Source organism: Schistosoma mansoni, chromosome 7 (assembly GCF_000237925.1).
Source record: "Schistosoma mansoni strain Puerto Rico chromosome 7, complete genome".
NCBI lineage: Eukaryota > Metazoa > Platyhelminthes > Trematoda > Strigeidida > Schistosomatidae > Schistosoma > Schistosoma mansoni.
Window position 1 is genome coordinate 5,198,187 of NC_031501.1, and position 10,844 is coordinate 5,209,030.

General features: G+C 31.8%; 1 protein-coding gene across 1 annotated transcript; it reads right to left on the reverse strand.

Moving 5' to 3' along the window:
- Positions 1-3,748: 3,748 nt before the first annotated feature.
- Smp_152980 (putative brian-specific homeobox protein) lies at positions 3,749-9,735 on the reverse strand (the record flags this gene model as incomplete). Its single annotated transcript, XM_018798677.1, has 4 exons — positions 3,749-3,798; positions 4,375-4,987; positions 6,356-6,549; positions 9,549-9,735. 4 exons carry the CDS (start codon positions 9,733-9,735, stop codon positions 3,749-3,751), a joined length of 1,044 nt encoding a protein of 347 aa, XP_018653595.1.
- Positions 9,736-10,844: the final 1,109 nt, after the last annotated feature.

A 10,844-nucleotide genomic window follows, 5' to 3' on the forward strand; every position in this document is an offset into this window, starting at 1 on the left:
GGTTTCCAACGATTGGTTCATACGCCATTTGTTCCTTCAGGATACCGGAGCCCATGTGCACCATTGGTTTGGAATCAGGATTTTCCAACTCCCCCAGGTGGACTCGCCGTGTCCACCGACCCGGTTAAAGCGCCGGACGTTCGCTTTTCGTCCTCTCAATTTCGTAAACAATAGTAATGCCACGAGAAGGCAGTGAGTAGGACTTCCCTGGCCGTACTAGTGCATTTGGGGCACCCTACCTAATAGTTAACTGTGGTTTTTCCTCAGCTTACTGTTCTGTTTCTTTTTCAGTTTTTCACGCAAAGACTAGATTCTTCAATTGACTCGTGATTTCTACTATTTTATTTAACGCAAATTATTTCATACTTAAATAACTTATCAGTAGGCTATTGCTTTTATTAAAAAAAATGAGCAACCCGGGTTTTTGTAGTGAATGTTGGATTTTTCGTTTGAATGATAATTTTATTCATAATATTCCAGTTTTAAAAGTCATTATGAAACTAGTGATGTCTGAAAATTTAAGTGAATTTGCAGTTGTTGTTACTTATACATACCTAGATATAATCACAAACATTGTATTGAATCTCAATAGACTAGTGACGTAATATACATTAACTGCAGTTGTTGATATATACTAGTGATGAGATGATACTTTCTTACCATAATATTGTCGTAATAATGGCTATACTCAGCGAAATATGTGAATACTACTACTCAATTCGGTCAAAAAAATTCAGGTTAAAAGAAATAACTGAAATATTTCTCAAAACCAAACACAACACATTCACATTTTCAGTCAGTAACTGAACTAAAAAACAGTAGTCGTCATTTTCGTGAATGAAGAGTCACTAAACTATGGTGCTTCAAGTGTACCTTCTTAATTTTTAGCTTACTGACTTTCCGAACTGATCCATTGTCAATTTCAAACTGTTATTGTTTTTCATAGTTGAGATCATGAGTCAATTGAAGCTAGACCATTAAGGAAAAACTGGAAGCACTGGACGGCCGTTTTGTCCTACTGTGGGACTCTTCAGAAGTGCGCATCCACGATCTCGCCTTGCAAGATTTCAACCCAGGACCTACCAGAGCACTTAACCTCTGGACCACTGAGCCGGCATCCAATGATGTTAATGTCCAACTTCAACCAATCCACGAGGAGTCCATGAGGAGTCCCACAATAGGACGAAACGGCTGTCCAGTGCTTCCAGCTTTTCCTTGATGGTCTAACTTCAATTGACTAATGATCTCAACTATGAAACTACTGAAATCTCCATAAAAACTCCTGTTATTGCTTTTATTAAGTTCACGCGCTTACGGATTAAGAAAGAAAATGTGGATACCTACTAGTTATAGTGAAAGAGTATTAAAATGTTAGTCAAGTGATCTCAAGGTGATGGTCTGGCTGAGTTAATTTAACCGGTGGATTATTGTAGTTGAATAAGATTTGGTTCTTGGTAAAATTTCACTTTCGATTTTTGTAGTGAATTAAAATGACTTACCAATTAGAAATAAAACTTGGATAGTATTCCTTGAAATCTAGCGTTCTAATGTGATCGGTGAAATATGAATAAACTTATTGAAAGTTGGTTCATTTAACTTAATCGTTTTTCGACTTATGTGTCTAAAATTGGGATCTTTCATGTTTATACATTGAAAACAAACCTTGATATACATTTCAGGTCATCAGAAATTTCATTTATAGTACATATAGTAAGAATGGCTGTTAGTTTGCAAGGCGGCTTGTTTGAATATCTGGGCTACTGTTCCTGCCATCCGAATATTCCAAAATGTTGTCACTGTTCTTGCTTGTCTTAATACATCATTATGCCTATTAGTCTCATAACCTATTCAGGTGAGTTTGTGAAAAAATTTAGGACAATTCGCTTTACAAGTTACAAAACAGTTCAATGAGAGATACGTGGTTGCTGGCAATGTGCATCGAAAAGAATATAGATTATTCAGATGTCTATTCCTGACATCTAACTGGTGACCACTCAATATTTGTCTCAAGGATCGACCAAGAAATAAGTAAACGAAAATCGTTAAAATACTTTGTGCTGAGAATTCTATATTGTACCAAAAATATAACATTAAATAAAGCCACTAATAATAATAATAATAATAATAATAATAATAATAATGTTTTTATGCAACAAATCCACATTGTAAAATATATTTGAAGTTTTTTTATCGGTAATCCTGAAGAACCACCTCACAAGACTTTTAGTATTTCAGTAATTATAATTATCAGTTTCTACATGAATTTTAACACATTCAAAATGAAAATGTAGGGAGAAAAACCGATACCTATTGACTACCTATAAATAATTCAATAGTATGTTTTGATTGTTGAAATATACTGTTATATCTAGAGCTTTGATTCTTGCTATGCCTCGTACTACTAGACTACTTGAACGATCGAACCCGCAACGTCGCAAGAGAGAAGACAGAAGACTAGTAAGTAGGAATTTTATTCCCTAAAACAGTGTCAAAATATAGTACAGAAATCTCATGTATTTATAGTTTTCTTGGCTGAGAGTAGATCGTCATTTCGGACAACCAATAGGCACATAGGGGGTAATTCTTATCCATCCAATAGGGAAGCTACACGTCGACATTCTAGAATATTCCCCTAGCAGTGATTGGATGTAATTTCTTCGGCTCTTTCTGGGATTCTTGAGGCTTCCTAGAGTTTAACAACGAGCCATCCTTACATATAGTAACTTTTCTTTAGTGTGATTTACAGAGATTTGACCGATTGAAATGTAGCTTTTATTCATTACTGATTAACATCATCTGGAAAGCTGGATAGAACTGGTAAAGTGAAACACAACTAATTCGTCCTAGTATGAGAATCCAAATCGTTGCGCATCCGAAATCCTATTAGTTATTGAATCAGGGATTTCGGAAGATGATGGACTCAGTTTTACATGAAGCCCAAAACAACACGGTAAATGAGCCATCAAACTTAGAATGTGACTACCTTCTGATGATGCTAGGTTTCCAATTCTACGGGAATCAACCCGTAAGGTATGAAAGAATTCTCATTAGAATAACTTACTACACTTTCCTAGCCACTTAATATTAACTAATTATTCTTCTCAAAATCTTCACGTTCACTCTTCTATTTGTCAGTATCTGCATAGAATTTTCAAAATACAATCTAAATCATTCAATTTATATAAAACTATAAACTTATTGACCAATCTACTTAAAGAATCTTTTGTCTGTACACTTGATGAACCGTATTTAATCATCCTGGAATAATAAACATTCTTAGAAGAGGGTGAGAGAGTGGGGGTTTATTTTAGGTAATTAAAAACAGGACCCAGTGACCGAGTGGATAACGCGATGGCGTTTGAAGCGAGGGTACTGGGGTTCGAGTCCCAGAGTGAACATCAACAAGTCTGAGATGCAGGTACATCCAGCTGACGAGTCCCAAATAGGACGAAACGCGCGTCCTCGATTCCACTGCTAGCCACTATCCATCTTTGCTTACCATGCTTGTGAATTTAGGCTATGTCGAGGCAATACGCACAGTATGCACATATGCCAATTAGAGACTGACCAGTTGCAGTCCTAAAACATCAATGGGAAGATTCAAACAAGAAATACTAAATGAATTTAATTAAAAACAGTCATATTATTCTTAACTAATCTATATCTGTGTTACGTAAGTATACCAGTTGTTTAACAAAATGATTACTTGTAAAATTTGATTAGAAATAGGAAAAATAAACAGAACATATTAAGGATTATAATCAAATGTACAATTTGATTTTTTGTCTGCCATTCCGGCTTTCAGTTCAAACAGTATTAGTTATATAGAGATTACATGTATAAGTTCATATATTATTAGTTATGTTATAGCGCTAATTATGTGGGTCAGTGTTACGTAAGATGAATTGTTTTGGGAAAAAGTCATATGAATATGGTCATTTATTTATAATCCTTATTAAATTCAAATTACATGAATACAATTATATAGTATGGTGTATATTATATGGATGTGGTCATAATTATGGTCACAGTTCAAATTTTATCATTAAGTAAATGAATATTAGCATAACCTGCTTATAATATTTAAAGATAGACAAATAAATAGATGGATAGATAGATAGATAAAAAGAGAAAAAAATGCAACGCTTGATCAGTCGAGTTTTATCTTTCTCATTGGTGAATGATCTTTGCTACACATGAAGTTTATGGAATCAATGTCATATGATATAATAGAAGGTTTGTAATGGTCATAGATATCTTTGGGACTTGAATCACCACTACAGTTATTATTATTATTATTAGCAGTAGTAGTAGTGGTGGTAGTAGTAGTAGTGGTAGTAAAGTCAAGAGCGGATTCAGAATAATCTTTCTCACTCTGATCATATATTAGAAAGTTTTTAATTATTTTATCCATTTTAAATTGTGATGTGAAATTTGTCCAGTTCCGATGATTATCATTTATGGGCATTATATTTGAAGTATGAAGAGGATATGGATTTGAGAAAGATAAAGATGTCAACATTGATACTGTTGATGAAGTTGATGACGTTGGTGAAGAAGATATAGCTGTTGATTTTGGTAATAAAGTCGATGATGTCACCATCGATTCTTCCATTTGAGACGATATTTTCGAGAATAAATTACAGTTTCCCATGTTATTCTGAACATAATTACCATGAAATTCTTCTTTATTGACTTCTGTGGCTACATCACAATGATTGTCTTGATTTTTTTGAATTCTACGACCTGATGTCATATCAATTATTTCATTTATGGTAGACGATGATGATGAAGAGGAAAACACAATCCCATTCGATGTTAAAGAAATATTGATATTAACGTTGTCTTCTACACTTGAACATCTATCATCGTCTCCTGTAGAACTTTGACATCTGGAAGATGAATTATTTTGTGTAAATTGTAAATCTGGTATACTGCGCTTTAACTTTTTGTGCTTCATACGTCTATTTTGAAACCAAGTTTTCACCTTTTAAATAAAACATTCAGTTGAGTTAAATTATTTAACATGTAAAGGAAATTATAGTGAGATTTGATAAGAAAGCAATTTATTCTTTACTGATACAAATATATACTTTATTACTCTACACTTTAGAAAAAATCGCCATCAAGGTTACTAATGATTAAATTTTAGGTGGTTATCTTCAAGATCTAATAGAAATCCATGACATTTGTATGGGCCAGTCATACGAGATGACGACATGAATAACAATGGATGTGAATTGTGCTATTTATCACAGAGTGGCTAATGTTAGGAAACATAAAACACTCTGTTTTCCAACTAAGGGATATAAATATATGAGACTAACTGAAAGACTTGAAAGTTCTGGATTCGACCCCCTATTATGGTTATAATTGTTCACCATTCTGTAGTTCTGAACTCAAAAGAAACGTCTTTCTAGTGTTCTTTGTTTCTCGGATCACGTTGAATAATGATGAGATTTTATCAACAGAAAACCTATTAAACAGCTATTTATAAAACTGTCTATCAGTCAGAATGTGTTATTAGATCACCTGATTGTGAATAGTATCTGTTTTTAGTTTTCAGTAGAAACTAGGGACCATTGAAAGCAAGTTAAAATATTGATAAAAAATTTGTTGTTTTCCAGTTCTTAACTTAACCCTCTATCAAATTTTGAGAGAGTTATCATCCTAAGCTGTCTTTAGCTAGATGATCATTTAAAAAATGAGATAACTGGGAAGTCATCTGAACCTGGAATGGGACTCGTCAGCGATGTTAACTCACTGCCCCATCACGAATTAAACCGGATTTCTTCAGATCTTAAATGTAACAAGCTACTTTTAAACCAATGAGATGGTTTATATTTACATATTCAATCATTTCGTAATATTAAGGAATGAAACAAACATTCTTATGCTTCAAGTTCTCTGTGGTTGTTTAGATAAATTGAGTTCGTAATTTAGGTTGTTCTTAAACTGAACAGTCACTATAAACATACTATCTTGATTATTATGAAAGTTGAAGTACAAAACTTTTCAGTTTAATTCGTACATGTATCTAAAAATGTGTATTTAGATACATTAGTTTGATGAAGACAGTAAAAAAAAAATCCTTTTAACAATATTGGCCTGTATATGTTAAGTATTGTAATATTTTCAATAAGAGTGAATTGAAAAGTGACAGCCGTTTCATCCTATTATGGGACTCCTGCACTGCAGAGGAGTTCCACATTAGGACAAAATGGCCGTCCAGTGCTTTCAGGTTTTCCATGGTGGTCTAGCTTCAATTGACTCATGATTTCAACTATAAAATTACTAAAACCTCCACAAAACTTCCTTCTGACAAAAAATAACCAAAAAAAAAGTGATAACTCACTTGAGTTTCTGATAAATTTAATCGATTCGCTAATTCAATACGTTCTGGTGTAGATAAATAATGTTGTGTTTCAAAACGATGCTCTAAACCATTTAATTGTTGATCACTAAACACAGTTCGTGCTTTACGACGTCGACATTGTTTCGATGAGATTGTATTTCTATTGTAAATTTGTATTGAAGAATAACCGGACACTGAAATAAAATTATTTTTAACATTAAAATTGAGGTAGATAAACATTAGTAAAGGGAATTTGTACCCCAGTTAAATAAAAGTAGTAAATTTTCAGTATCATATAATAAACTCCGTACAAAATACTATCATCATGATGAACTAATATGTAGTGAATTAACTAGTTAAAACTAGATGGGACAATACAGTGATCAGTAATGTCTAACTTTTATTTCTTCTTAAATATTCCATAAGATTTAGTAGAAAAATATATCATAGGTAAGGCTTTAATCTGGAAATATACAATTTTGTATTGCTTTAGGTGAGGTCATCATTGATTTAACTGCTTTCTAACATTTTTCTGTAGTATGAAATTATAGGGACTTACTTTAAATACCTTCTGATGGATTAAAAGTTTGAGTATTATACGTTGTGTTAGTTAGTTACTGAACAAAAACACTGTAGTGTAATATAAAGTGAAAGTAAGTAGTGGTTCTGTTTCACAAGAACTAGACATAAAAATAATAAAGAAGGTTTCGAGATTTTAATGATATTGTGTTCTTTGACCTGACTGATTTGAATGAGCAATTCCTTATTGTTTTTCTGGATAATATCATTAACTGGAATGTCTTTGGTTTGTTGGAAACACTTTAAACAATCTAGCTTGTTTACCAACATCTAAATCTTTTGGTTAGGATATATTCACTAGGATGAATGATTTATTCGTGAATTTTTCATTATTTTTTCGAAGATATTATCATGAAATAATTCAAAGAATTCAGGGGACACAATACCTTCGACTTCTTAGTCCTGAGATACAAATCTTCATCATGACAAATACAGTGAAATTTATTGATAAAGAACAGGTTTGTACTCTTGGACTGGAGAACTATTCATCTAAATAAATTTGAAAGATACTGCTATGTTTTTGAAATTAAAATAGATGAAACCTTTCATCATTTTCAAATTAGTTGTCAAAGCTTTCAACTGATATATCCATCAACATCTCGCATACATAACGGAAGGGATTATTTCATGAAGTTTTTAAAGTATATGTTTACTGATACTTGTAATAAGCATTGAATAATCCAGAATTTAAAGAAAAGAAAGGAAATATCTATTATAAGTTAAATGTTTGTCAGAAGATATTTAAACTACATCCTCTTACTTATCAGAAGTGTTACAATATATCTATATATATAACCTTGAACACCAACATTGGCATTTTTTCAAAAGGTTCTTTTCTGTGGGATATGGTTCCTAATCCCATGCTTAGCCATATCTTTTCACCCGGGCTTGGGACCGAGGGTAACTTTAGGAGGGCTTCAGACGGAGTTACGCTCTTGAACATAAATATATATTTATATAATTAAAAGGAAAGATGAGAAATCGTTACAATGATGAATAACAAGTATATTTATTCAACAATTAGGATTTTTGAATAACCCGGATCTTATTCATTCTTCGTCGTATGGTATATGTGGTAGATACGCTGTCGTAGTCTTTATGCTTTTATTTACTGCATGAATCTAATAATGATGATTCTTGTTCTGCCATGAGATATGCAACAAGAGAAGATATGAATGAAGTGGTTGGTTTATTTCTAGTAGAATAACGTTTACAAGTTGGTTGTTTATTCACAAATATATTTATGAAAACTTCTCATGTTTCATCGCTTACCCTAATTATTAATTTTAATACATTATCCATTAAAGCGAAATCTTTCAAATGTCCAAGAAAAAAATAATATCGAACAGTAGATGGTACTAACTAACGTACAAAAATGTAGAAATCGTAAAGTTAAATTTCGAGTGATAATCGAAATACGTAGCCTTTTTATACAATAACTTAAACAGAATCTTCAATAGCTCAAAGAGATATTCAGTTTTGGCAGTGCATTTAGTTGATTTTCATGTCCTAAACTAAATTTAACAGTATGATATCTAGAAAGGTTAAATGTAAGACCATTTAGAATAGAACATAGTTCAACGTGCGCTAAGACGTCATTCATTTTAAAGGAATTTGAAAAGAAAGAAACTGACATACATATTGTAAGATTGTTTGCATATTTAAAAGAAGAGTTCTCATGTAGTTGACAGTAGGTTGTACGATAAAAGTGGAAGGAAATAAGTGAGAAAGAACGGTTTCCTGAAACACGCAAGCTTTGGTTATTAAAGCAGTAGAACAATTTCCCTCAAACATGATATACCGTTCTCTTCCAGGAAAATAAAAACGCAGTCATTTAGTTATAAAGCTCATGGTGTTCACACTGGTAAACATTTATGTGTTTACTTATAATTAAAAATTTCCATAAGATTGTTTGTTTGCATAAGATTTAAGTTTACTGACCGAAATATTAATCTTAATGACAACAAGTAATAAGTAGTAAGTGACTTTCAGTTGTAAAAATACGATTAGATATAAAGAATTCATGTATTCAGTTTGATTTGAATTATCTACCGCTCTTATTTCCTAATTTAAGATTATGTCTGAAAAGTTTTCTCAAACTAAAATAACTTCATCTATCAGTATAGTATAGCTGTAGTGTAATGTTCCTTTTTATAATTTGAGTATTTAAAGATAAGTAATTTTTAGAAAGGATCAAACCACTGTCAGATATTGTTAAATGCCAAGTTTTTTTCTTTAATTTCTGAACATAGAGATTTTGTTTGTTGACTCAGATCCTTAGAGTCTACATTATGTGTATGAGGAGGGTTCGAATCATGTAGAGGATCAATGGGATGAAATATAAGCAAAAAAGCTTGTGTTTTAGTTCTATCTACTAAATGGTCAATTATGATAAATACAGAGCTATTAATTAGTTAGGAGCACTCGACAGAAAATACTGGAACCGAATTATGTTTTAATCAAAACTTCTCAATAGATAACTGTTCCTCTTTAGCCTCACATACATCAATGTCACAATTATTCCCTAGGAGTCGAACAGTACGGAAAACTAAGCGATTAGTTACTGTCAAACTACAAGTATGTAAAACTATCATGTTTAAATCATTCAACTTACCGGGATTATGTAGCATAAACGGTAATAAATTATGAGTTCCATATTCATTTGTTAAAAATTCATAAACTTTTTGTGCATATTTTACATCATTCTCATTCATATTATTATTATTGTTTGAATAGAACATGGAAGATTTCAATTCATCCTGTTGTCGTTGAGTTTTTAACCCAATATCTTTACTTTCCATATAGTCTTTTATTAAATTCTTAATAATTTTCAAATTATCCTCATATCCTTCACCTTGTCCATTATCACCATCAAGGTCATGAGGGTAGTTATGATGACGATACTGATGATGTTGATGATGATTTTGTTCATTGGTAAATAACTTTTTTCTCAGACTATTCACATCTTTATCATAAGATTCTTGAAGATAATGAAAAAGTTTTGTAATGTCTAATTTGGTCTTTAAAAAACTTTGTAATTCAGATGGAATTTCAGTAAGATCTCTACATAAATTTTGTGTTAATTTTGTAAATAATGAAAGTTTTTCTGGATCATAATTATTCAATAATTGTGTAATTGTTGTATTTGTATCGGATTGATCTTTTTTATTTGGACTTAATGTATAGTGAGATTCATTCAATGAAACTGTCGGATGTTTTTCCCCGGAACTATATCTGTTCTCTGTTGTTGTTGTTGTTGTTATATTTCTTTTTAAGCTCAAATCACTTGAAGTATTATCATTGTTTGATGAGTGTAGTAATTGTTGAATATGGAAATTTATTGAAGGTGTATTACTTGAAACTGTGTTATAACAGTTTGACATTTCTTTTGAACTATTCATTTCGAAAGACATTGGTTTAATATATGTTCAACAGCGATGACCGTGATTTGAGATCTACAAGAATCAATGCGTTAGAATATACAGTTGAATAGAGAACTGATCATATTTTTTCGTAATCAAAGATTAGATTTATTTCATGTGATTTTCCCGAACTATTACTTGTTTAAACATTGTAATAACATAAAACGAAATGGCATATTATCTTAGTTTTCATTCATTCATCATTTTTGTAATATTGAGTACAGACTAATCAACTTACGTATGCCAAAAAGTTTTGTCATGTACTGTATCGGCTAAATGATAATTGGGGAAGCTGAAAAAACTGAACAGCTGTTTCGTCTTAATTTGAGACACTAAGGACCTAAACATCAACTAAACCCAGGATATCCAGTTTTCATGTAGATTCGGGTACCATGTAAACTATTTTTGGAAGTCCAACAGCCCGTAGTTTAGAAGCGAAGAATATGTAGACACTAAGTTATCGAAAAATTACTGGAATTAAAGTTTTG